Source organism: Sesamum indicum, linkage group LG12 (genome assembly GCF_026168435.1).
Source record: "Sesamum indicum cultivar Baizhima isolate 11 linkage group LG12, ASM2616843v1, whole genome shotgun sequence".
In the NCBI taxonomy this organism is placed as follows: domain Eukaryota; kingdom Viridiplantae; phylum Streptophyta; class Magnoliopsida; order Lamiales; family Pedaliaceae; genus Sesamum; species Sesamum indicum.
This window is the reverse complement of record NC_142668.1, coordinates 12943165-12970792: the sequence shown is the minus strand read 5'-3', so window position 1 is coordinate 12970792 and position 27628 is coordinate 12943165. Positions and strand designations below refer to the sequence as shown.

General features: G+C 36.5%; 6 protein-coding genes across 10 annotated transcripts; 4 read left to right on the top strand and 2 right to left on the bottom strand.

The window, feature by feature from the left end:
• Nucleotides 1–506: 506 nt before the first annotated feature.
• LOC105175145 (uncharacterized) lies at nt 507–3089 on the top strand. Its single transcript, XM_011097491.3, has one exon. The coding sequence runs from the start codon at nt 715–717 to the stop codon at nt 2920–2922; it is 2208 nt and encodes a 735-aa protein (XP_011095793.1). The 5' UTR covers nt 507–714; the 3' UTR covers nt 2923–3089.
• A 278-nt stretch (nt 3090–3367) lies between these two features.
• On the top strand, nt 3368–7459 carry LOC105174847 (putative serine/threonine-protein kinase PBL23). Of its 2 annotated transcripts, XM_011097068.3 has the most exons (6): nt 3368–3759; nt 4994–5178; nt 5818–5999; nt 6115–6304; nt 6556–6947; nt 7049–7459. In XM_011097068.3, the coding sequence occupies exons 2-6, from the start codon at nt 5055–5057 to the stop codon at nt 7265–7267; spliced, it is 1107 nt and encodes a 368-aa protein (XP_011095370.1). In that variant the 5' UTR covers nt 3368–3759; nt 4994–5054; the 3' UTR covers nt 7268–7459. The 2 variants fall into 2 exon arrangements, with proteins under 2 accessions (XP_011095370.1, XP_020554099.1); XM_020698440.2 differs by lacking the exon at nt 3368–3759 and having other exon boundaries at nt 5042–5178; nt 5810–5999.
• Nucleotides 7460–7646: 187 nt separating this feature from the next.
• LOC105174846 (microtubule-associated protein TORTIFOLIA1) lies at nt 7647–12852 on the bottom strand. 2 transcript variants are annotated; one of them, XM_011097067.3, is made up of 6 exons: nt 11901–12850; nt 10934–11125; nt 9910–10012; nt 9246–9814; nt 8283–9164; nt 7647–8032 (listed from the first exon to the last, which is right to left on the bottom strand). In XM_011097067.3, the coding sequence occupies exons 1-6, from the start codon at nt 12594–12596 to the stop codon at nt 7835–7837; spliced, it is 2640 nt and encodes an 879-aa protein (XP_011095369.1). In that variant the 5' UTR covers nt 12597–12850; the 3' UTR covers nt 7647–7834. The 2 variants fall into 2 exon arrangements, with proteins under 2 accessions (XP_011095369.1, XP_088732399.1); XM_088876273.1 differs by having other exon boundaries at nt 7967–8102; nt 11901–12852.
• A 2289-nt stretch (nt 12853–15141) lies between these two features.
• LOC105174845 (hexon) lies at nt 15142–17608 on the top strand. 3 transcript variants are annotated; one of them, XM_011097064.3, is made up of 4 exons: nt 15142–15248; nt 15411–15458; nt 16366–16962; nt 17101–17608. In XM_011097064.3, the coding sequence occupies exons 1-3, from the start codon at nt 15235–15237 to the stop codon at nt 16955–16957; spliced, it is 654 nt and encodes a 217-aa protein (XP_011095366.1). In that variant the 5' UTR covers nt 15142–15234; the 3' UTR covers nt 16958–16962; nt 17101–17608. The 3 variants fall into 3 exon arrangements, with proteins under 3 accessions (XP_011095366.1, XP_011095365.1, XP_088732125.1); XM_011097063.3 differs by having other exon boundaries at nt 15144–15248; nt 16366–16996; XM_088875999.1 differs by lacking the exons at nt 15142–15248; nt 15411–15458 and adding an exon at nt 16239–16256 and having other exon boundaries at nt 16366–16996.
• Nucleotides 17609–19271: 1663 nt separating this feature from the next.
• Nucleotides 19272–20189, top strand: GDC1 (Ankyrin repeat family protein). Its single transcript, XM_011097062.3, has 2 exons — nt 19272–19615; nt 19835–20189. The coding sequence occupies exons 1-2, from the start codon at nt 19331–19333 to the stop codon at nt 20090–20092; spliced, it is 543 nt and encodes a 180-aa protein (XP_011095364.1). The 5' UTR covers nt 19272–19330; the 3' UTR covers nt 20093–20189.
• Nucleotides 20190–20371: 182 nt separating this feature from the next.
• On the bottom strand, nt 20372–23801 carry CHL (chloroplastic lipocalin). Its single transcript, XM_011097061.3, has 5 exons — nt 23315–23801; nt 22584–22710; nt 21867–22097; nt 21207–21497; nt 20372–20745 (listed from the first exon to the last, which is right to left on the bottom strand). Exons 1-5 carry the CDS (start codon nt 23392–23394, stop codon nt 20464–20466), a joined length of 1011 nt encoding a protein of 336 aa, XP_011095363.1. The 5' UTR covers nt 23395–23801; the 3' UTR covers nt 20372–20463.
• Between the last annotated feature and the right edge of the window lie 3827 nt (nt 23802–27628).

Here is a 27628-nt window from a genome sequence, read left to right as displayed (position 1 = left end):
ACCCTATTATATGTTTCGGTCAAGAATGTTCATTACAAAAAAACACTAATCATATCCACATATTTAGACATTTATGTAACTAGTTATTTACAAGAATAATATTTTGTCATCTCATCTCGACTTGCTAATATTAAAATATTTGTAAGGGTATAAAGTTAATTTTTAATAATCAAACTTATCATAAACACATACAATCTATCGTAATCATTATTCAATTGACAAGACATTTGTACTATTAAATCATTCAATAATAAAAATATACTCAATAAAAAACTTATATTCGTCAAATTACTATCACCTCAAATAAATATAAATATATATATATATAGTATAGATATGTATATATGAAGGCTACATCTCCACAAGTAAATGTAATATTTACTAAGTAGTTGTATAGAAGAGAAGAGACATGCTTGGCGCGTTTGGTACTGAATGCCTGCCAACTCTCATGCATTTTCTTCTCAGGAAAAAGGAAAAAACAGAAGATAAAACCAATGCACCTTTTTCTTCATATTTTACAGTACCTCTGCCACCAGATCAACCCCTTTCTCCCTCCCTCTTGTTGATCAAGCTTTGAGGCCACGACAACCACAACTCTGCGTCTGTGTATCACCCGGAAAACCTTTCATTCAGTTTCCATTTCTTTTCCGGTGGTATTCAACTGATCTCCACCATTATTCTATCTCTCTCACAAATTTCTTGATTCTCTCATCAATGGCGGAACAGCGCTTAAACTCCTCCACCATTGAAGAAAGAGAGGAGTATATGATATCACCCACCGGAGGTTCGCCGACCCTTAGAAAAGCATATTTTTTGAGACCGACGGCGACCTCCGTTGAAGGCCCGTCTCTGAAGCTTCCATCTCTCACCCCAAAACCTCAGTGGCCGCTGAAGGTGGCTTTTAATGGCTGGAGGTATCCACTAAGAAACTGGAGATCATGGGTCCAGACCATGCATTCCAGGTACAGCTCGGTGTGGAAAGACGCTGGGATTTACGACGCAGTTACGGGGTCCATTTACAAAATCCACAGAGATGAAGATTTAGTGTTTGGGATTGCGGAGCTATGGTGTTCTGAAACCAACACGTTCTTTTTCCCCTGGGGAGAGTCCACCATCACATTGGAGGATATGCTGATCTTGGGCGGTTTCTCAGTTGTGGGTGGTCCTGTTTCATTGCCTCTTGAAACTAAACAACTGCTTGTAATTGAACATTTTTTAGAGGAAAGCCGCAGAAATCTTGCAAGACTCAGAACGGATAGTCATTCCCAATGGTTGAACCTGTTCATGGAGAGCGGCAGCGTGTTTGAGCACGAAGCATTTCTTTCCCTGTGGTTGTCAAGGTTCGTTTTTCCTGGAAACCATCTCGATAGAATTGGTAGCCATGTGTTTTCTGCAGCGATCCATTTAGCTAGAGGAAGGCGATTAGCGCTTGGTCCAGCTGTTCTGGCGTGCATATATAGGGACTTGGGCTTGTTGAGGGAGTCAATGGCTGCATCAACTAAATTATTGAGTGAAGATGACAGTCTTTTGTCTCTCACCCTTTTGTCGCCATTTAGCCTTGTGCAAGTTTGGGCTTGGGAAAGGCTTCAGCCACTGCAGCCGGAACCCAACTTCATTAGCTCCGGTGGGGTGCGAGTGACTCGTTGGAGCGGCCCAAAGAAGTCCGTGATTGGGAATGTGAGGCCGGCTATCAATTCTGCTGGAGTGACTTTCCTGTGGCGGCCGTATGCCCTGGCTATTGATAACTGGTCATTCCCCGGCTTTTACAAGGAAGAAGAAGAGTTGATCAAGGGGGGAGGTCTGAGTGTAGAACTGGAGTCCTTTCTTAGGTGCCTGAGGGCTTCCCTGCTTGTTGGGATAGATTGCCGAGAACCTTATCTTCCTCATAGAGTTGCAATGCAATTTGGATTTGATCAAGATCTTCCAAGATGGATTCCCAGGGAAAATATGAGCCCGGAAATTGCATGGTACAATTATAGCGAGTCTTTGAGTGATGATGAAATGTTGTATCTTCCACCTAGACTTTCTGAATCTGACGTGACTATCCGGTATCTAGAATGGTGGAGGAGAGCAGTGCTATGTCCAGTGGATGCCTTTAAAGGTTTGGTGAAACAACGAAGAAGTCCTCGGAAACCACTCAAATATCTCCTAGATTCAGATCAAATTATATTGGCCAACAATCCTGATGGCCCTCCACATTTTCCACTCAAATGTCCGGGGAAACAGAAAAAGAAACATCTTCTTTTTCCTTTTCCTGCTCCAAATTCTCTCAGTATTGCAGTTGGAAAACCTTCTCCAGGAACCCAACCAGTAATAAAGCTAGAAGAAGACGTAGCCCATAATAGTGAAGTTCCTGAAGGAGGACAGAATTCTACTGCTAATGAATATCTCCAGAAATTGATACTATTAAAGACAGCAAATGATCCTGAATTTCCACCGGGTTTTCCACCAAGATGTGATGAGGCTGCAACGATCAGCCACTCTTCGGTGGTAATCTGGCAACCTTGTAGCAAAATGCACAACAAAGAGATGATTTCATCATGTGATGGGATTTCACACTCTGCACATGAAGAGAATCTTTTATCTCCAGTAGCAGTTGTTGGATATCTTACTAGCACGCAATTGGAGATGAATCTAAACAAAGATGTTGCACAGAATGAAGTCGGGGACATAACCTCAGAAACAGTGGCATTCGAGAAGGTCTCAACACAAGTCAAAGGTAGGAAAAATTCTGATGTGAGACCAGTTATGGTTGCAGAGTATTTACATGGAAGTAACTCTGAGGAACCAAACAATAGTTCTTCACATTTCAATCTGGCTGCACTGTCGGATCTTGAAGCCCGTATCATAAAGCTCGAGAACAAACTTGCTGCATTGAGAAACAGCGAACGCTTGCGCAGGAGAAGTGCAAACAGTAATTGATTTTCACCTGTCTTGAGTGTAGCAGAGCTGCAGCATCATATTTTCGTTGTGTTGTCTGCCATTTTGGTTTTTTTTTCATATTCTGATAGGCAAGATCAGTTATTGAACATGGGCTTACCGTGAGATTGTTCATGTCATGCATAAGGAGTTTAAAGTGAAATTATGAATATCCCAACATGAAAGTATTCGTATTGAGCAAAAGATGTGCAGTGCAAGTGCATGTGCATGTGAATTTACATAAAAGAAAGATAATACATTACAGGTCACGTATTATGTACAAAATCCAAAATCAGAAAAATTGATTATGAACTCCATAATTGATATGATTCATACTGTGCAAAAGCAGTGCAAAATATGCAGTATATGTGCATTTACCTAAAAAAGAATGATTTTGTGTTTAGGGTTCTTCAATTGAAGATTCAGAAATTAGACAAAGTGGAGGTCATCTTCCGTAAACCACATACATTCAAGAAAATATAAAATTCAAAATGAGATACACTTCATTCCAACTCCTCCTCGGAGGTTGTTGATTCTCAACAATGGCGAGAACCACGCCTAAATTCCACCACCCCTGGAATTTAGGCGTGGTGGAATTTAGAGAGAAAGAGACCTATGGTAACCTCCATTGGTTGGTTATCCTCTGAAGATTCCATCAATCCCCCGAAACCCTAATTGGCCTTCAATAGCAGGAGGGTTTCCTCGAGGAAGTGGAAATCGTGTATCCAAACCCGGAACTCATGAAGCTGCAATGGGCTCGATTCACAAAATCCATAGAAACGACAATTTGGTGTTGGGAGTTGCAGAGAGATGGTGTTCTGAAAATCACTACAAATACGGGTAAGAAAATGAGAAGAAACTGAATTTGATTGATAAAAAGAAAGAGAAGCTGTGATTAATCATGGGAAACATTCTGAATCCACTTAGAATGCGGAAACCATTGAATTAACGTTCTTGATACTGCTTTTCAGAACATCCACTTAGAAAATTAGGGTTTAGGATAATGACTCTCAACCAAGAAGTAGATGATATGATAAAATACACAACTACATTTGCTCATTTCATAATTTATTTGACATTTTTATGTGCTGTTCAGAACATTCACTTAAAAAAATTGGATTCAGGATAAATTTTCATGATTTACGGGTGGCCATTAGCACATAGAACAACGATAAATCGTCAGGAAAAACAAACAACAATATTTATTTCAGTAGTTCCTTCACTTGAAATAAGTAACTTGATTTTATCTTTATTTCTCATGAAAAATATTACTTCTTACATTAGTTTGTTGAGTTACTGGAAGCAATTCATTTGATATTCTTGCGCAATTTTTTATTTAAAGACAAACCTCTGGATGTAGTTTCCATAATGCATTACCTTCGATGTTCTCATACCTCAACTCTTAGACATTAGTTTTTGATTTTATGGGGAGCCCCTTGTCAAGAACTAGTGCTACTCACCATGTCTGCATGGTGTTATTAATCATGACTTATGTAGAAGTTACATCAGACAGAGTTGAAAGATCGTCGGAACTGGCATCAAGGGCCTGTCTCTATAAGAGAAACAAGATCAGTAAGGATGGAAGTAAAGCCATTTCTTGTGGAATTGCACTTTGACTTGCATTTTAAAGTTAGTTATCGAACAAGGAGGGACAAAATCTGGCAGTTGTGGAAAATAGTTGCAAAGGTCTCAGTTTGCTTCACATTCCTCAATTTAATGTGGTGGTGCATTTATCTATACTCATACCTAGGCCCAAATAGTAATAATTGCAAATGCCACGTGGCACAACGTCATTTGACATGTTTATGATCCATTTGTCCTCGTGTGGTTCTTAGCAAGACATATGCTATATTTAGAAAACAGATGGTGTCCAATATATTTGAATGACATATTGGCTTTGAAGGGAGAAGAAAACTGCACCATCAAATCCTTTTTGTTTCTTGAAAGACCAGAAAGGACTGGTTGTTTCAGGACTGAAAGTTTTTGATCAGATTGCTGAGAGATTCAAGATACAAATGCAATCTGAGAAATTTTGGATCTTTTGGTAGCATATTGATTGAAAATATACGTTCAGGGGTTGATGGTGTATCCATTCTGAAATGGTTAAGTTGAGATAACGCAAGGAGAACGGAAGGATGTTGAGCTGTTTCTCGTGTTGCATGTCAGAAGAGAAAATTCAACAAAACTCCGTGAAGAAGGCTCCAGAATTTAAGGACACAAAACCCTTGACCTCGATCTCAAATTTATCCCTCAAAACTGGTAAGAGGATTATCTGTCCTGATTCTTTGTCAAGTTTTTATTCCTTCCTGTGTCTCTTTCCTGTTTTATGCTTTGAATTCACAATTAATGTCCCTGATTGATAGATTGCCCTGATTAAACCAGTGTTATGATCAAGGCTTATGAAGATCATGATTATGGCTGCCCGTCAGCAATCAAAAGAGACACAAGATGCAGACATGATATTCAATCCAAAATTAAAAGAATAAAAATCTGTATTGTCGTTATCTGGAAGAGAATATGATTATTTTTGTTTATTTTTTTGTAGATTATCTGACAAATAATGCCTTTAGGCTCGTGCCAACTTTTTCTGCTTAGGCATATCTTCTGTTGCACCTGGGTTCTCTATTCCTGGAAGAAACACTAATGCTCTCTTCTCCTGTTTAGACACCAGAAATATGTAACTAAATCCTATAAGTTTAAATATTATCATGAAATATCTCCTCCAAAGTCGAGCATTTTAGTGAAGATTCTGGGCACTTTTAACATTTTCACATTATAAAATATGAATATTTCTTCTGTTTCATTTGACATGAGTTTGAACTGAGTTAATAGAGAACTGATTGCTATTACTTCAAAAGCTAAATGATGAATAAAATTGATCGATCACTAGATTTGCAGATAGCAGCAGGAGAAGGTATGTAGATGGAGAAATAGAAAAACTTGGAAAGAACAACATTGCTGCAGAAAATTTCACTTTCGAAGAGCTGTCAGCGGCAACTCAAAACTTCAACCCTGAAATGATGATAGGTGAAGGCGGCTTTGGTAGGGTGTACAAAGGCCACCTTGAAAGAAAGAAAATTGTAATTCCTTAAACCCCTACGTCCCATTTTGTTATCATCATTTTCTCATCCTCAAAACAGTTCATCAAAAGGGTGATTTCAGCTGACTTGTTTTTATCTTGTTGGTGTCGCTCAGGATATTGCAGTGAAGCAACTCGATAGAAATGGTTTCCAAGGAAATAGAGAATTTCTAGTGGAAGTTTTGATGTTGAGTCTTCTTCACCATTCCAATCTTGTCAATCTAGTAGGATATTGCTCTGAGGGAGAGCACAGAATTTTAGTCTACGAGTACATGGCCAATGGTTCCTTGGAGGATCACCTCCTAAGTATGTCTTACAAACTCCTCGTTACCTCATGCTATTTGTACTAAGCTTGATGATCAAAATACTTTAATTTCTTGATATTAAAGTCCTCAGAGTTGCAGCTTATTATTGTATGCGTGAACAGTTCTCTCTCAATTATGCTCATTAAGTTAATACATATCTTCATGAATTTGCCTTGCTGATCTTCCCCATGTCTGGATGCATTCATTATACTTGTGGCACCTGCTGAAATGCTGATTGATTCTTGTGTAAAGATTTAGGTCCAAACAAAAAGCCTCTTGATTGGGACACGAGGATTAAAATTGCAGAAGGAGCAGCAAGAGGACTTGAATACTTGCATGAAACAGCCAATCCTCCAGTGATTTACCGAGATTTTAAGGCATCCAACATACTTTTAGACAGCAACTTCAACCCCAGACTCTCTGATTTTGGGCTTGCCAAGCTTGGTCCTGTCGGAGGGAGACCTTACGTTTCAACGAGGGTGATGGGAACCTACGGCTATTGTGCACCTGAGTATGCATCCTCTGGTCAGTTGACTACCAAGTCCGACGTTTACAGCTTTGGAGTCGTGTTCTTGGAGATGATCACTGGCAGAAGAGTCATCGACCAAGCAAAACCAAGTCAAGAGCAAAATTTAATTGAATGGGTATGTGCTTAGAGAACTTCATTCACAATTTTCTCTGATTAAGGCTGCCTAGTGCATAAAATGAGTTTATATTTACTCTGCTCTTTGATGGATTTTGGCAGGCACAACCATTGTTGAAAGACAAGAAAAAGTTCCATCTGATGGCGGATCCATTGCTAAATGGGAACTATCCCGAAAAGGCACTTTATCAAGCTCTTGCAGTCGCAGCAATGTGCCTGCAGGAGGATGCCAGTACTCGCCCTATGATCACCGATGTTGTTACTGCACTAGAGTTTTTGTCACTAGACAAAAACCAAGAAGGAGAGAATGGTGATAAATAATAGATCCCCAGAAAATGGTGGTGTAGATAATGTCTAAACATGAACAAACTCAGAAATAGTTATGTTTAGGAGACAGATTTTTGTCAGTTTATAAAGACAAATTTTGCAATTTCTGAGTGAAATTTGAACAATCTTTTCACTGTAAAATATAAAATCATCTTGGGAGATATAATGGAATGTAGCTTAAACGTATCTATCTATTCAGGTGAAAGTGCTACTAATGGTTAGTGGTTTCAATAATTCCATGGACCCAATAGGTTGAGCTTGATTGAGATGACTTACCTTCCATTCTTGGATTCTAGAAGTCAGTTTCTTGCCTTAACAAAATGGTTGGCGTTAATATAAACAATACAACCAAACAATTGCATGCACATAAAAATGCAAGCAAGAAACTCTGAATCCCAATATTATGAGTGAAGACTAATGCAACACTCAACACCCCGTCATATTGTAATCATAGTATACATGTGGTAAACTGTTCTTACATAGAGGTTTGACCTTCAATCTGTAGATACAAAATATCTAATATATCCACTCCACACCAAGCAAAAAAGTTTGTTTCCAGAGCTATTTCCCGAGATGTTGCGGATCAATTTCCCAGGCTGATGCCAGCTGCAGTAGCAGTTGGTCTGGAGGGGATCCGTCCCATTCCTCTGTTAGTTCTAATGAAGAAGCAGCTTCGTGTAAATTCTCTAAAATCTCAGTTTTTACTTCCATAGGAATTCCCAGGACATCAGGGCCATTTTCCATAACTATATCTGCCAACTGAGTACAGTAAACAATGTCAGAGGGATCCCCCATAAGATGCACCCTAAATTGTTATGCACCAAGATTTCTGTCATAGAACCAACAGATAACATCATCTTCTCCAATATAAGTGGAATTTCCAGCTTTTATTGGGAGCGGAAAAAGGGATCTAGAATTTATCAAATACGGGATACAAAGTGAAGGCTATTATAAAACATGACTGGTCTAGATGCAGCTAAACTATGGAACTATAAAGCAAAAGACGTACCTGTTGAACCCAATATAAGCACATTTCAAAGAAATTCTGCTCCATAAGCAACTGTGAAACAGCATGCAAAACCTCGGTAGCTACTTCATCTGACAGTTGATCGATTATGGGGCCTGCTTTGTCCATAAGTTTTACAAGCAAGAGATCATCCCCAGTAGACAAAACTTCAGCAAAAGCTGAATCCATATCACCAACATGAAGTGCATCCATTGCGTTGCTCCAAGAAGTCCAAACGGGGTCACGCTCTGGTACTGATCCATTATCTCCTAATGCTTCAGCTGTCATCTCCGGTATAGCTACTCGAGCATTACGAGCAACTCCATTGTCTTCACCAGCTACTCGAATAGCTTCCAAGGTTGCTTCATCCTTTGAAGCTTGCCAAACACTTCTTGCAGAAGGTCCCTCACCAAACCTAACAGGTCCACCTCCTTTTTCCCAAGCTCTCCTGCTTCCTACCTGATCAGCCTCATTATCTGATTTAGAGGACCTAATATCCATAGTACCAGCACCTGCAGTTCTCCTTGAGCCCATTTGCCCATTTTTAGAATATGGATGGAAGTCCCAAGCATCTGATGCGTCAGATCTCCAAGAAGGGCCCCTACCCCTCATGCCTGAAGCAACACCATCAAATGCTGCAAACCTCTCCCCGAAGTGAATGCGACCATCATTTCCTCTCCCTGATTTAGCACCTGAATAGTCAGGGAAGCCACTGTACTTGCTGAGAGGCCTGTTTGAAGATCCCTCAAATCCAGCCATGAAACTACCACCCCTCCTACCGGTTGATATTGACAAATCTCTGGCCATGTCTTCAACAACTCTCTCAAGCCCCCGAACTCTGCTTTCTAGGGTCACCATGCTATCATGAGACCCACCCATAAAATCCTGCATTGGAAATGGAAAAGGAATTGTCAGTGCAATGGAAATTCAGGAAACCTGTCCTGAATGCAATGAAAGAAAGTATACCTGCAACATATTCATGAGATGAGCCTGTTGCCTCTCCAGTTGTAATAGTTGCCTCTGAATAGCCAACCAATTTCCTTTGTTATTCACTAATCCATCAGATTCATTTCTAGAAAAATCTGCATAAACGCCGGAAAACTCTCTCTGATTAGGATCGATCCTATCACCAATAGTTCCCTTCTTAATGCTCTCATATCCCTGAGCCTGGCCGTTTAGCATAGTCCTACTTGGATCTGTATCATTTGTCTCTGGGTCTTTTTCGTTTTGGGAATGTGAAGGATTAGCATATCGGCGAGGGACAACCACTTCTACAGGCAAATCACCTGAACCTCTTGTTTCTAGTTTATGGAAGAACTCAGGGTTCAATTCTTTGTCAGTTAATGCTGGTGGTACCTTCTTCCTTAATATCCCAACTGCCTCATCAGAAATGTTGTTTCCATTGCCTTTCGTATTAGAATCAGTGGGAGACGATCCACTGGATGAGTTCTTCTCTGATTTTTCACTTCCTTTCTCACCAAGATTAGGAAGATCCTTTCTATCAGATGAACCAGCAGGTTCAGAAGCCTCACCATCTGAAGGGTTGAATATTAAAGAAGAAATCATGTGAGTAACAAATAACTAATATTGCTAATGGAATTCTGCTGATGAGCACAAGATCCATGACTACCATGAGATGAAGCTTTATGTTCAGTAGATGATACATCTCCTTTCCCTGCAATTCTCTTCCAGAGCTGCAATGCCTCTGTCATACTCTCTCTCACAGGTTTTATCTGAAAACAGAAAGAATTACTTCAATTTGAATTGGCCAGCCAAGAAACCAGTAGAAACATAGTGCTGCCCAACTTCACTCTTCAGCTAGTCCAACAATTGTCATTCAAGCGCGCAAACTGAATATTACTTATGCAACATAAATACTCAAAGATGGAAAGTGTCCTTGGCAAACAGAATGAATTTTGGCCGTTAATTATACTCACATTCAAGTCATGTAACATACTTTATACATACCAAATACATGAGTTTTATCAAATATAAGCCAACTAATAATCTTTATGTCAAAGACAAACTAGAAGAATGAAGGTAAGACATGGTAATAACATGTTCTTGGGGTACTTTGGCCTAAATTGTTGTGAAATAAGAAATGCAGCTTTCATGTGGTTAATTTTGTGAATGTTGAGATAAATGGTAAGACCAAGCTGTTATGAGCTTTCAGGATTGATGCAAGGGAAATTAGGGGGAAAAGGGACTTCCTGTTTTCCATCAGTTGTATGCTATCAGGATGGATGCGTGTTTGCTCAATCATCCTCTGAAATATGTGACAGCAAGCAAACTCAAAATAGCTACTATTTTGATTTTTTAGCGCTACAAAAACAGAGGTCACCTTTAGGTGTCAAGTAGTATTGAGCAACTTAATGATAACAAGCATCAAAAGACCAACTCGTGAATTTTTTTAACTGAAAAACTCAGAAAGGTCAATTATTAGTTTTGCAGTATAATTCATCGAAAGATATCAAGTTCAGACATCAACTCGCTGGTGACTACAAGCAGCTAAATGAGGGAAAGATGTTTGAAGACCAAATCAAATTCTAAAATAACAAAATTCTAGCTGATCAGTGGGCAAAAATGGCAGGCTCACAGATAGCCAGTCTCTGAGAATCACATTGATGGTTTGCAGAGATGCTACTTTTATATACCTTGTCAAACCGACAGGCCTCAAGCACAGTCAACGTGGGCGTAGCTCCTTCTGGGGTTATGTTGCTCAAGTTCGAAGCCAAGGAACTTAATGCGCCAGCAGCAGCCTTTCGAGTTGCCCAGTCTGAACTGCCAAGACACTCATGAATACGCTGCAGTAATGGTTCCAAATTTTGTGGTGAAATTGCTCCTGCCTGAAACAGTAAGTAAGATTATTAAAAAAGAAAGAGTAATAAAGTCTACTTTCTTGTTTTGCTTTCATAACACCAACATTGCCAATGAACTGATGGAATGAAACATATTCAGACAGGTGAAAGGAACCACCATGGAAAGTGCCATGCTCAGTCTAATTTGAAGTCCAGGTTGTTACATGGACCAGTATGATAAATTGCACGGGCATTGACACGCTAAAACATTCAATAGCAAACAATTATTCACGAGTATCAGGACATAAGAGGGAAGATGTAATACTTCGTCGAAGGATGAATCAAAAACTCTAGAATCCAGAACATGTTTTCTCCGGGAGTACATTAAGCAAGTTTTAATGGCATAAAAAATCCTAGGAACACTGTGCAGATATCATGGATTGCCTAGATGAGCAAGCACCAGGAAATTACAGTAGTTAAATAGAACCTTATTGGATGGAAGGATCCAATGCTAAAGGCAATCTCACAATCCTGCAGTTAATTTCTAAAAATACTTCAACAATCACAGAACTTCACAAGAATCAAGTTGGACGACAGAAAACAATACTGCAATGAGTCAAGATTCCATTTCTCTACTCTTACTTCGCATCAAATATTAAAAAGTCAACTATATCATCAGATGAGACTTAATATCTAATCTAAATTTTCTCATAGTCTGCGACAAATATCAAAAGAATAACTTCTAGTACTCGCTCGTTCAAAAAGATAAAACAATGGAGGAGAACCACCACGACCGAACACTACCGCTGGAAATGGAACATACCTGAGACAAGCTCGACACAACTTGCAACAAAGAAGCCTTCGCGAAGAAATTTGGACTATTCAAAAATTTGCAAACCCTCGGACAAAGTTTCTGAAACGTTGCCAGAGGTGGGTCGGAGGCGCATTCCACCATCTTAGCCAAACACATTGACGCCCCACATTGTGCACTCTTGTTATTCTCACTCATCACCTCAAACAAGGGCTTCACAAAGAGCGAAACAACTCCGTCCCCGCCATTACCGCCCTTCAAGTACAGGCCGGCCAGCGAGCCAATGGCATCGCGACATGCGTCCCTAACCTGGGAATCGGAATCCTTGAGCCTCTTGACAATGTGGGCAATAATTTTAGTGAGATGAGTGGCGGCAGGATCAGTGTGGGCGGCACAGAGGGCCGCCAGGAGACGGATGCCCTCCTTCTTCACGGCGGGCTTCGGGTCATTGACAGCGTCGTAAAGGCAGTTGAGGAGCATGGAGACGCCGTCGTTCGACAGGGATTGGATAATCTTCTCAAGGTCTTCTACAGCGATCTGATGCGTGTCACGGTCGGCGAGTTTGGAGAGGGAAGTGAGGATTCGCTGCTTCAATTCAATCATGGCTAAATGGGATGACACGGAAGAGGAAGAAGAAGCGGAGGATGATCTTGATGGGGTTGTTTGGTTAGGCGGCTTTGTGGGCTTGGCAGATCTTTGCGAGCTCATTTTGCGCAGGATTTTTCTCCGGCAATGGCGTTGCTGAGAAGTTGCTCAGTCTAATGCAAAGTAGAGATTTCGGAATGGGGATAACAGAGCGAGCGAAGAATGCGATTGCTGTGATGAAAATGGGGGTTTTTGAATTGAAGAAGTGGGAGATTTTTGAGGGAAAAGGGTATAAGAAGTTCATGGGCTAATCCATCTATGGGGTATGGGTTACTCAGATTGAAAGCAAAAAACGTGAGCTGGATTTGAAAGACAAGTGAGATCTGTGGTTCAATTTCAGGCTGGTAATCACTGTTACATCCTCTTTTTTCCATTTTTTTTAACTAGTAATAGTTGTTGAATATTGCTATGTGCATATAATAAATAATTTTTTTTATAATTTAAAATATATAATCTATAAAAAATAAAATATATAAATTAACACATTAAACTAATAAAAAAATAAAAAAATTAAATTGAATTGAATAAATTAGTAATCTTATCAATCAAAAGATATTCTTTCTTTACAAACATTAGTTTCAGCACTCATAAGTGTTAAAAATATCATTTTGTGTCCATAGCAACTCTTTATTTTATAATAATATGGATTCTGTGTAGGTGAAGTAAAATTTAGATCTTGTAATTAAGTGTAATAATCAGGTAAAAAAATTTAAATTAATACCAAAATTAAGGTGGTACAAACTTATATATAATAATGTAATAATGTGGGTCATATATAAATAGAGAGTGCACATGGGAGTTTGAATTTTGTTTTTGGTAAATTTGTGGTTTTTGGGGGTGCTTATTTGTAATTCATGTTGGATGTATGCAAATGTATTCTATAATTTCACAAGTATTTTGGAATTATATGTTGATTTTCAAATTTGCTCAACTTCAAAACCTAGAATGGATTATTATATTAAAGTACCAAAAGTAACCCTAAAATTGATTTATGTGTATTGGGGTTTGGTTTTGAGGGCATTTTAGATTTTTTAAATGTTTACTCATATCTATATGTATTAATTTACTAATCACTCTATTTAACAAATTTGTATGGTTTGTGTACGGAGCACATAAATAATTCGCACATATTTTAAAAAATAATATATACAATCATCCACAAATTAAATGTATTTGTACACTAAATATAGGGATGCACGCGAGTCGTGTTTTCTGAATTGTGGACTATTCAAATAATATATTTAATTTTTCATGCAATATATTTTTGTACCCATTACAAATCTTATAAAATCGAATATTCAAGTAATCAAATAATTTTTAAAGTTTCGAATACCCGAACTTTTCCTCTTCTTTCTTCATTTTTTTTAATTTAAATTTGAATAAAAGTTAGACAACAACAAAATATTGAAAGCATATATTTCTTTTGATAATTTTATTTAAATAAATATCAGGGACTCGATTAATTTAATTGGGTATTTTTCTCCATTTAATAACTAAATTAAATTATTTAAAATCGAGTTTAGATATTTCAAAACTCGAAAATTGTAAAAATTATTCAACTCATTTTATAAAAATTCATTCTCATTGAATTGAGACTCGAACAATCCGATTCGAACGCTCATCCCTAACTAAATGCACCCACCACGAGACAGAGTTTCAACTAAAATTTTGATAAATGTGACTTTACAACTCAAATAAAGTCTCACCTAAACTTATTTAATTATTCAATAATATTTTCTTATTTTCGCCATCTTACCTGCCCAAGAATTTTACCCATTTTCCCTTTCATTCAGGTGTCTGCAATAACTTTTATTTTATAATAAAAATAATTTATACTTTTTTTATATGAATTTCTCAATAGTAAAATTTAGGAATATTTAAGAATAAAAATTAAAAATGAAAAAATATTGGAATTTAAATATTTAAAAAATAATTTATATTTATAATTTTATTAATAAGTTGCAAAAATTAGTAGAAAATTGCTTACAGCTTTTGCTTTAAATCAACCGAAATTATTAATACATAATTTGAAGCTATAGAAATTTATCGTTTACTCGGGTATTTAATTTCTGAGAATATAAAAAAAGTCAAGTACTAGGAATAATATCATGACACAATTTTTTTTTTATACCAACTACAAAAAACTATATATTTATTAGATTAGATTTCCAGAATAAATAGTATCATTTAATTCGGATTTATTTGTAAAATATATACAAGACATGGAGTTTATAAAAAGATTGTATATTTATTTTATGAACTCAAATTTTCAATTAGAATACTCTATCTAATACTTTTTTATTATCACCAACGCTGTATTTGGAAGAAATAATTAGGATTTAGAATAAAAAATTTAAATAATTTTATATTAGATAAATTTAAAATTCATCACAATGCTACAAAAAATTTAATTTTTTTTATTGCATGAATTTATTTAAATAAATTTGATAGATTCGGGATATTCGTAAATTCAAACACAACACAAGATTAATGGCAAATTAAATCATAAAAATAAAAATAAATAATACAGAACTCAAATTTAAGAACAATGGACTTCAACACTGTGTCATTTTGAAACATTCAGAAGAAAATGAAAAACATTTCCAAAAATGAAAACCAAAGTGGGCCAGCAATTGTAGGAAAAGGTCAAGGGTAGCCTAATCCAAGAAACACAGGATACAACCATGCTGGATCTACCCAAATGCTCGTTTTGAGGTGAGAACTGGATTTCTTGAGAGCCATTCCGAAAGTAAGAGTACTCACTTTTTTACCAAGATTCGTTTTTTTCTTTCAATAACTCAAATCTGCTTTTGTGGGCTGTCTATCATTTGATTTGACTCCTCATTTTCCATTATCTTGGGACGTTTTGGATTCAAGGTTCTATTTCACAGCCCCTTTGGAAGCTCCGGATTGTGGGCTTTGTGGGTAAGCTTCAACTCATTTCAGTTCTTGTTCATATGGGATTCGATTAGACTTCAATTCAATTTCAATGCTGAAAGTTGGATCCCTGATGTCCTGTTTTACTCATCTTCTGTTTTATTCTTGTGAAGTTTCATGGGGTTTGAGGAATAAGAGGATTTTGATAGTTTTTGTTTTTCTGTATTTCTTTAGCTTTGAGAATTGGGGGTTTGGAGTGGTGGGCTTTTGCTCTTTGTGCAGGATTCTTGTGGTCAAGAGTCAGGAGATGTAATTTATGAGTTTCATGGTGACATTGATTGTGCTGACAGTTATGCTGCAGCTCTAGGTGCTTCTGTTTTAACAAAATTGGTTCATCTGAAACTATTTAGTCCAAAAGCATTGATTATCTGCAGTAGGTTAGTTGAGGTGTTTAAATCAATTAGCTCTTTGCTTGTTAGATTGTGAAAATCATGCATCACATGATTACCACCTAAATGTACTCTATTGTGCCTTTTCTTTTCCCTTTATGGCAGAAAGTTTGTAAGCACTTCTAATCTTGGTAGTTAACTTTTGTGTTTTGATGATTAGGACCAAGAGCTTGTAAGTGAAGTAAAGTCTCTTGGCTTGCATTTTCTACTAAAAATGCATTGGTTTATATGTATAGTTCTATTCCTATTCTGATAAGAGTATCAGAAGTTTTGGAATGAAGAGTTGCCAATGGGGTGCTAGGAAAAGTTGCTTCAAAATCTGAACAGTATGTGAGAATAACTCCTACCAACTTGATTCGTCAAAGATTGTTATGTTGTGAATTTAATGAAGACAAATGTAAAATCCTTGCCACCCTCGATCAAATTGCTTCAGTGAGTTTCATATGTAATGTTGTATCTGCTACAGTTGATTTAAGACTTACGTGCTTTGTGCTGCTATTTTCCAGGATCTTGAACAGCTTGATTTGCTCTCTGTTTCAACAAGCCTGCTTTAGAGTTGCACTAATTCATTCGCAGATAATTTCTTGGTGGACTTTTGAAGCTAGTTGGAACAATATGGTTCAGACATTAGAGGCTATAAGGGGTGGAGGAGGATCCGTTAAAGTGGGTACAACTGGGACAATCAGTGCCCTAATGTCTAGAGAGATAGAATCCACAAGATCTGAATCTAAGACACCTTCTCTGTGCGCTTCGGTCCCTGTTGCAGCCGGTGATGTTACTCCTAGAAAACTGAAACCCAGAACATCAATGGATGAAGCAAGCAGCAGCGGAACAAGCAATGTTAAAAATGATAAAGGCCCTGAAACAGTAAAGAAGGCGAAGCACTACTCTGGAGGAACTCATCAAATTCCAATGCTTGCAGCTGATAATATATCGATAGAAGGGACTCCAATAAGACAAAAGCCCGTCAAAAAGGGGCCTGGTGTAGTTGAAATCGTGGACATAAAATGTGGAAATCCAGACAAGACATGGGTTAACCCCATAACAAATCGTCTAAAGAAGCTTGGGTTCTCAAAACTATCTGACAGCATAGGCTAACTAAGGTGACTACCTCTTAAGATCAGCCTTTAGATTCCTGTAAGTGAATCCAGAAAACATATTTCTCTGATTGCTTTCCACTACTTCCACCATAGAACACATACTTGGTATGAGCCGGTTGCTTCCCCTCTTCTTTCTTCCAGGAACAGTGATCAGCGATTCGAGCTTGGATTTGGAGAACCCACCAGTTGAAGCTGAGTTTGCAAGTTGTCGTGCAGGCTTGTTGGAGCTGCTCTGGCAACCCATCTCAAGCCGGCTAAAGTACTCTATTTCTTGCATGATGAGGGATCCAACTGTACCTCTAGTCCCTATAGCCACCGGATTAGATTTCAAGGCCATCTTATCAGAAAATGCTAAGCCAAAACTATGGGATATTTGCACCTTCTCTTTTACACTAGGAGGAAAAGTTGAGGCCTGTGGCCGAATAGCTGCTTCGGGTCTCATCTTGGTGGGAGACTTGCTTAGAGTGTGAGACATCTTAAGCTAGTTAGTTCTTGAGTTTGCATGAAATCTTTACCTTATATTCTTTATCTAAAGTAGAGGCCTATGGGGGGTGATGTGGTCACTGAATTCATGTGCATGCAGTTAAATCAATTTAAGTTGGATGTACTATTCCCTAACCACTTATTCATCCATTTCAGTTTGTTTCAATTCTGAGTATATATGAATGATGCCAACCCCATTATATGCTGCTGATTCATGTACCTAACAAGTCCCAATTGGCCAATTTGAAGGCAGTAGGTGAAACAAAAGGACCATAAGTTAGAAGAAGTGAGCTTTTTCTCCTTTTATTGAGTGGTATGTTTGCTTGCATTCTGTTGAATGGTGAAAAAGAGTAAATTGTGTAAGTTTTGTTTGGTGAAGAAAGTTGGATAATGTGAGGGTTCCTGAACTGGGTTGAGGCCTACCCCCCCCCGCCCCACCAACCAAAAAAAAAGATCATTTCATGGGAGGGGTCATGGGAGGCATATGACTATATATTTCTTTGCTTCATCATGTGAACTCAATCATGAAAGTGATAGACAACCAAATCTTTTCATACTTGCGCACCACCACTAGCCCACTATATATTCGAGTAAATCACAAACAAATTTTTCTGAAATAAAATTGCCATAATTATCTAAGAAAAATTTGAAATAAAATTGCCATAATTATGTAAGAAATATATGTTAGACGATTGTTAATATTATAGGAGTATTTGAAATTTTTTAAATAATGTGAAGATAATTGTAATTATGATAAAATTGAAAGGATTATATTGTAATTTACTGTTTTCTTTTTAGGGATAATCTTGGTAAATAAATTGGAAAATCAAAGAAATTTGACATACTTATAAGTTTATGAAAATGGGTACTATTTTCTTTATGATATGCCCATAAACATTGAAAATTTGAATTATCTTTCTATTTTATGTAGAATACATTTTTTTTAACTAGAATTTTTGTAATGTTTAAATGATGGGGGACTATATCAAGGTACTTTTTCCAAATATAAGTTGATGATATATATATATATATATGTGTGTGTGTTGGAGGGGGACCAGTTCCGTGCTTGAAAGGTTGTAATTTGTTGTCCAATTTTAAAAGACTTAAGTATTTGTTTGATTGGGACGAAAAATAAGTGTATAAAAAAAATGTATTAAAAAGAAAATTGATGTTTTGTTAGGGACAATAGATTAAGGAAAAGTAAAGTTGGATATATAAGAAACACCTCAAAAGTTTAATTTTATTTTCATCCAATATTAGAAAAAAATTAAAAGTTCGATTTTCGATTTAAAATTTTGTACGGGGATTATTGTAGTTGAACTTGCACAAAACGAAAAAACCATAAAGCAGTTTGAATGTCGTGTAGAAAACATTGGCTTTAAGAAAAATAGTTAGATTGAACCCATTTATTAAATGCAAAATTAATCTTTATATGTAATAAATATATTACAAAAGGTTATGAAAGTAATTATACTTAGATTATTATTCTTTATATGTAATAAATATATTACAAAAGGTTATAAGAATAATTATTACTTAGATTAGATGGCCCAAAAATCCCTAACATTTTGAAATTAATTGAGGTAATTTTTCTACTAATAATTTCTTTCTATTTTTCATTCGGATTTTTTTATTAAAGAAAAAAAGAAAAAATTGGTGTGGCTAGGTGAAGCTTGCTCTCGGAAATCAAATCTATCAGAGCCAGGTTTCGATCCTGGGACCTGTGGGTTATGGGCCCACCACGCTTCCGCTGCGCCACTCTGATTTGTTGTTTTTGGTTTAAACTAAAGATATAACACAACGTCCAGTTATAATGGTCAGGATGTTTAAGGACCGTTGGTTTGATCGTATCCGAACTGGAGAGTGAAAATCTGAAACCATCAAAGCAATGGCGTCAACAGCTCTCCAACCCAAATTCTCGCTTAAACCCATTATAGCTTCTTCTTCGTCGTCGTCTTCTTCAGTTGCGCCTGTTTCAGTTCATCTCACTTCTCAGTTTCTGGGCTCTGCGAGAATTGCTGGATGGTCCAGAACCACCCGGAAATTGGGACCAACCTCTGGTTCAAGAACTACTTGCTGGTTCAGGTTCGGCAAGAATGGCGTCGACGCTGAAGGTGCTGGCATTTACGGAAGCCAGTCTCGCGATGATTTCGACCGGGACGATGTTGAACAGGTGTAATTTGTCGAACATTCCTTCATTCCTTATCTCTTCTTCTTCTGCTGCTGCTGTTGTCGGTTGTGCTAGTACTTAGTTTTGTTGATGGCTGGCCGGCTTTTTTTAACTACTGTTGCTTATGTTTGTTTGTTCATGTGGATGAGACTTGTGGATAACTTTGTAAGTTTGAATGGATTTCAAAATGGGAATAACCTTAATATTTTAATGTCTGAACAGTACTTCAATTACATGGGAATGCTGGCAGTGGAGGGTTCTTATGATAAGATGGAGGCTCTTTTGGAGCAGAACATCCACCCAGTGGATATCTTGCTCTTGATGGCTGCTTCTGAGGGTGATAAGCCAAAGATTGAAGAGTTGATGAGAGCTGGAGCTGATTGCACCGTCAAGGATGCAGAAGGCCGTACTGCGTTGGAGAGGGCCGTCAGCGATGAGATCAAGGATTTTATTCTTGGTTTTTCAGCTCAGAAAGCATGATTCTTGAACTACATGTGAAGTTTTGCTGTTGTAGTTCCCCCCTCCCTTGTTATAAGGTTTGGAAGTATGCATTGAACAATCAAGATGTTTGCATAAATTTGTCTTGATGGTTTATGGCTTCTAGTTTACAAAAGATAATGTTGAGGTGAATTATACATTATTGTGCTAGCAAACTGGATGAACTGAAAATGTGAAGATGAGAGGTTTTCTGACTGTCACCGATGATATTACGCAACAGCAAGAAAATGAATTACGCATATACATATGACAGCGTGTATATGCAAGCAAAGAGAAAGATTGCCATTAACAATATAAGTTAGTCAGATAAAGAAGCTCTACGTTACAAGACACTTTTTGGGGTTTAAGTTCAATCACTGCTTGAGATAAAGCTCAAGGAGCTTCTTCAGAGTATCAAAAACACTGGTAAATGGATTGAACGCAACGGGGGCTTTCAGTTCTAGATCGGGAAATTGGTTTGTTAGAGCTTGTTGCATCCCGGACATGGACATCATTGCCGCTAGCTGACTGTTTGACATCACCTCACAGTCTTGTGGAGTATCTTTGATTTTGCTAGGATCATACCCAAAATTTGCTAAGATAGATTTGTACTTATAAATGAACTCTGGTCCAGGATTAGGCGTCCTCGAGTATATCTGAAATATTGTTCTTAGTAATTGGAAGTAATAAAGGAATGAGCTCAGACAATTATCAGAATTATGCTCAGAATCAACAGAAACTAGTGCCAGATATTGAAAGAAAATCCATGAAATGTGAACACTGGGTGGCAGTGATTTTAAGTTAAGGTAGTGGTAGGCAACCTGAAGTCCTGCAGAGCATTATGACTTCCAAAACAACGGCAACTAAGATCAAAGATTCTTGACATTGCTCGGATCTAACTTTCAGTTCTATGTAGACAATATATAGTTTGATAAAGCCATTAACGTAGCAAAAATTGTTGTGAAGATAGATTGAACGAGATATAACAGGATTTTCTTTAGGGCTTTAAATCGAAGTGACAAGAGAAGGCCGGCAAGTATAGAATGCATATCAAGAAACAATATAAACTGGAGGCTCTCAGAAAACTAGAATGTGTCGGGATGCAGAATAAGTGTACCTGTATGAAACTTCTGTCCTTAGCTCCAGAAACCAAAGCATAATTGTCATAATCAGTTGCTATCACATCATAAGGTTCCTTGGGAATGAATGGCAAAGTGGGAAACCGAAGGTAACACTTCTCCTTGATCATCTCCTGTCTTTCTAGGTCAGTTTCATTTTTATCCTTCTCTTCCTCAGAAAGGCATTGAACCTTTCCCCTTATACCTGTAATATAACCAGCAGGTCCTCCGTGAACACAAAATGTATCAACCTGGATAGCAGGTGTATCCAGATCAAACGTATAAATGCCCTGCGATTATGTAGCATGAAATAAATTTCAGAAATCAGGCCAACAATTCCACTCATAGAGTAAACATGAAAAAGATGAGGACACAAAAGATTCCATCCAAATTTGTAGGTGACTGTATACATAATTCGTCATCCTCTTCTCTATGATCCGTCCTGCCCCTTAATCTGTGTGGGGAACCGTAAAGCTTAGATATGCCAATAATGATCTTTGAGATCTTTATCTAACGAGCAATGTGGGGATATTATTGACACACAGCACAACTTGCCAGTTATTAAGGCGCCGAGGGCATTTCTTTTAGTAGGGATGTGAGCTGAAATATAAAACATTCATCAGATCGTTCTTTTTCTTTCTTGGAAGTTTTCCAGTTACCTGAGTGCAGTGGCAATCTTCTTGACCCTGCCCAGCAAACCCACGTTTAAGGGAAGCTACTTCAAACCATCTACCAGCATATCTGGCTGGATCAAAATTCTTCACTGTCATGCCTCTCATCATCATCAGCATTCCATTCCCCTCGTCATTGTCCAAAGGAAGAGTCAGCTTATTATCAGTAGCACTTGCAAGCTGGCATATATTCCCATGAGAAATATTTGTTGCAATAGCCTGCCGAATAGAACAAAATCATGTTTGGAGCTCGGCGATCTGTTTTTCCCATTTACATAACTAGAATAAGGTCAAGACATATAAATACCAAAAAAAATGAGAAAACTCAGGAGCACCACCAACATTTCAGACAGACCTGTCCTCATAGAATCAAATGTTTCTTGTTCTTGAATATAGTACCTCCATAAAAATATTAGAGTTCTAAGACATAAAAAGGATGATAATAATCTTAAAACAGCAGATAATTCAGCATTTCTCTCTTCCAAATTTAAATGCTTTCAAAGAACACTGGAAAAACACTGAAGTTCATCATTGAGTTTGAGGAAAAGGGTTGATTATATCCTTCCACATAACAATGTTCAGATTACGTAAAGCAGTTCCCACTGACTGGCATAACATAGCCAAAAGAAAAGACACATATTTTGCTTTGTAAAAGTAAGCCATGGCATATAAAATGAAGCATCAATATACAAATAGAGCACTGACCAGGTCTGTCTGAGATAGCAATATCACTGATGCTGCGAAACCTGCTATTGCTGGTTTAACACCAAATTTAATGGATATAGGGTGATCAAGACAGCAGTTTGACATGTCTTTGCCCGGAATTCCCCTACTGCAGATTGCAGCATATTCAGCACTCCGCAGTAGATTATAGACGAGCCAAGATCCAGATAATACTATGTACGGAGTTCAAATACAATTTTTAAATGAGCACATATAACACACGAGCCAACTCGAACACGATTGCATATACTGCATGACTTCTCTATCATACATGATGTAGGTTGTCAAGAACTGGGAAGCCAAGCACTAATTAAACTAATTGAGATACAACTTAAGCATGTAAACCTAAGACCATATCAATTTAGTTTAACATCTCCAGAAGAATCCAACTATCAGCCTGAAGTCTATAGAACAACACTGTGTATCTTTCAGCAACAAAAAGAACCCAAAAAATGGACAATCATTAGCTTAAGAAATCTCAAGAACAACTCAAACTGTTCCAGCAAAGCATCAAGAATCCAACATTGCTTTGGGAAGCCTGAATATTGGAACTGAAAATCTTCCAACCAATCACTTGCAACTCCAATCATAAATTATCATAATCAGATAAAGGCATAGAGGCAATGACGACTTATCATAAGAGGGAGAAAACCAAAATTTTCCTAAAAAAACAAAAACGGGGCAGATATTGGAAGGAGAGGCGAGAAACGTACTTGGGCAGTCGAGGATAACGCGATTGAACTATTACAGGTGGTGCTTGTGCCGCAACAAGATTGCTACACTTATACACCATTTTCGGACAAGGAATTAAGCTAGAGTTACTGATTCTTGAAACCCAGATACAGAATTCAAGAACGACTTTGGATTCCTTCTATTCTAATAACACAGTTGGCAAGATCAATTTTTTGTGAACTTTTGCTCGTACAGGTATAGAGCGAGGACTGATGACAGTTAAAAGAGATGGGACTGAAACAAACGGTTAAGCTCTTCCCCCTTCTGCCCGATTCTAATTTATTACCGGCTACCAACTACACTAAATTTTTCTATCCGTACGATAACTACCTATTGCTCTTTCCTTTTCTTTTGTTTTATCTTTTCTTAAAATCTTGGGAGTCTGGGACCGACTGTTATGTCTAATCTACGTACAACAGTCCCACCTTCACCGCAACCATCAATCACTCTCTTTCTTTCTCTTTCCATCCATATAAGATAAAAGCAGTAATTAATATGTCTACATGGTGGGTCTCAACTTCAAACTCTCATTCGGACAAATCAAATTGTGTCAACCTTGATTCATAACTATTTTTGATTTCGAACCGGGCTTCTGGAGAAACGAAAATCACACCAATTTAGGCCTGCTAATGGGTCCAGATTCCAGGCCCATGAATCCCTCCAATACAGAAGCGTCGGATACCCCAAACCTGTCCAGAACCTCCAGGTACGGTTTGTTGTGAATCTGATGCATGACTGTCGCTCCAATTTGCTTCATCTTCTTCAAGTTGTTCTGGTTACTTTGCTTTTCCATCGAAGCGTGGTATTAGTATTATCAATCGGTTCAACTAGTGATTCAGTGATCCGACAATTTGTCCGATGTATAATGAGCTCAGCTTTTGAGTCGAGCCCAACATTCCATAATAATACAGATTTGTACAGCTTTTGAGTCGAGCCCAACATTCCATAATAATACAGATTTGTACGGCCACGTATAAAAGGATTCTTAAGTGGTCGACCGATCTAACTGAATGACCTGATCTACCAATCATCAATCTCGAGAGCATTCTAGAAATTAAATGCAAATATATGTATTTGTATTTATTTTAACATATCCGACTCCTATAAAACTAAATAAACGCGGTCCTACTTACATGCACTTGTGATGCTGAAATCTAACTTCTTTAACTACTCTAAATTATTTTAAAATACATTTAGTATAGAAAAATTTTTTCGTTAGAGATCACCCAACAAATCTAAAATAGATTTTTTATTTTTATGCTAACCCGACATTTTAAAATTAAATACTGCAAAATATCTATGCATGATCTCGACTCAAATCACTAATCCTACGAGTTACTCGGAACTCGGAAGGATAGTTAATTTTTGACGTTAGAGCACGCTGATCAAGAACTTCGAGGTGGCCTAAAGATTTAGGTATGTACAAACCTCGGTCGTCTGGGCCGTTTTAGTTTATCATGTTATTATATCGAAATGGGCACTCCCAAATTGAGGTTTGTTTGACTTCCTATGCCACTCCATCCTACCAAAATACGAAATCCAAAGAGACGTCTCAAAAGTCGCTAAATGTAATGGGCGATTGTCTCAAAAATCATTCTTAAAGGCGTGTGTTACATGTGAATATTTATATATTAAAAATAGTACAATTTAGTGTGTCTAAAAAATTAAATAAAAGAGGGAAAATTTTGACACATATACTAACATGACTAATGATGTGTGTGGCGTGTTGCAAAGATGACAATTTTTTTTATTTATCTTTATATATTTTATATTTTTTTTTTAATTAGAAATTCAATTTTTATTATGTTAATAAAAAATGAATTTTACTTTATCTAAGTTTATTCTTTCTCTCCTTTTCTTTTTAGTAAAATTAGTTGTTGCGGCACACGATTTCAAGAGCAAATGAAAAAAAAATTATGATGTGAGATGAAAGGAAAAGAAACAATCGGGATGTAAGGGGTTGAGAAAAAAAAAACGTAGAGTGAGTGGAAAAAAATTATAATTATGAATTTATTAAAAAAAAAGATAGAAATTTGTTAAGAAAAAAAATATAATTGTGTTTCTTAACCAAAGTTTTTTTACATAAAAAGATAAAATAAATAATAAATTAGGATATTAAAAATTTAGTACAATAAAAAAATTATAATAGTATAAATATTTTGTTTTTCAATTGTATCATAATTACAAACACATCAACATACACATTCGGCAACATACACATAATAATATCATGCTGATCTGACTTCGTATGAGTTAAATATATGTCCATATTTAATTTAAAATTATTAATTAATTTAATATTTAAGATATATTTAAATAATATAATGAATTATATTAATTAAAAAATAATAATCATCTCTCCCAAAATCCTTTTCACATGGTAGGTTGCTCGTTACGGGAGGTATTGTCTCTTTTGATTTAATATATGTAATATGATTTTATCTTGAATTAACATTTTAAAAAAAATATTATTAAAAATTATAAACTGGTTAAACTCTTTTTATACAGTCAATGTAAAATACTTACCTCCATCATATAATCAATAATTAAATGATAAAAACACGCCGTGTAACTTTCAATTTATTTTTTATGTGACCACACGTACGCGTGTGAATGTTTGTGAGGGGAACCGTACCTAATTGTAGTAATCAAGTGTTTAATGAAATATTAAATTATTTACATTAATGTGTTGACAATATTAGTAAACCAACCAGAGAAATAAAATTAAATAAAGGGCTGCAGGTACTCTTTTTATAATAATAATTAATCCTATTATTTAATTTGAGTTTGGTGGTAAGTTTTTAAATATCTCACCCAACTCCATGACCATGGATTATGACAAAATAATGCTAATGTATCTAAATATTGTTTCGTGGTCTATTCTAAGGTGTCTTTGGTTAGTGGACCCTCTCATTAGTCATTAGCCCCTATCTAGGGTAACCATATAGCTATTATTTTTGGGCTTGTTTGGCGCCGGCCGGGAAAAGAAGGGGCACAGTGTAATTTTCAAATAAGCGAAGGGGCTTTTCAGAAAAGCATGGGTAATTATGTGTCACGTTGATGGTGCTTGCAGCCTTTTTCTTTTATTCCCATCCAATGATTAATATTTAATGTGAATTAGGTGGATCCAGATCCACCAATCAAGTCGTTGCTGTCTCGCTGAATTTTTGCTTTTTTATCTTATGTAAAAATAAAAAATAAAAAAATAAAATAAAATTGGTTGGCAGAACATTAAATTATAATTAATATAATCACCTAAGTTTGTGACTAATATTATAGTAATTCCGTAACCAATAAAAATTCTGTAGAGTCTGTAACAGATTACGTTATACTTTCAATTTTAACGTTTTAATAATCTTTTTGAGTAAATCAAATTAAATTCATTCTCTCTCCAATTGTTGCATCCTTTGAATCGAAAAATTGTGAGTTCGAGCACCACAAATATATAGTACAATTTTGTAGTATTTTCTTGTTTATTTGTATTCTTCAAACGTGTTAGTTGATTAAAAAATATAAATATATTGAATTATTGTTATTTTTTTTAATTTGAATGTACTGAATGATGTAATAATGAACTCTATAGCATTATATATGATCGTGCATGGCATTATTTAGTAGGGGTCCGTTTGGTAGGGAGTGGAGTGAAATAGCAAACACGTGAAAACGGCCTTCTCATTAAAGAGTTCCAAAGTTGGATTTTGAGACTTCACCAATAGGAGTCCTAAATGCCTCCAAGCATTTAAATCCCTAAATAAGTAGCTCCTTTTTTTTTTTTTTTTTTTCTGGTAAATTGACTTTTCCTCATCTAATATTATATGGAAAAAATGCAAGCAATCCCTTATGATATTGCAAATGAGCAAATTACCCCCTTATGAAAACATAAATAGCAATTTACTTTCCTATATTTTTTAAAATACAATAATTTATCTCTCTGTATAAGGAGGTAAATTGCTTCATTTATAAAGTATAGAGGGATAAATTGCTATATTTTTTTTATAAAGGGGTAATGTGTTCATTTTCAATATCACTAGGGATAAATTGCTATTCACCTAATATTATAGTGCAAGAAAGTTTACTGCATCTGTATTATGTATGAAAGGTGAGACTTTTGAAATAATTATCATGGTTGATAAAATATGAATTGCTTCATATACTTTTATATTTTCCACAAAATAACCATCTTTTTTTAATTAAGTAATTGTATTAATAATCTCGTCTTCACACACATTAAAATTAATTTATTTTTTTAATTTTGATCAATTATTTATTTTATCTTTTTATTTTAGACAAATATA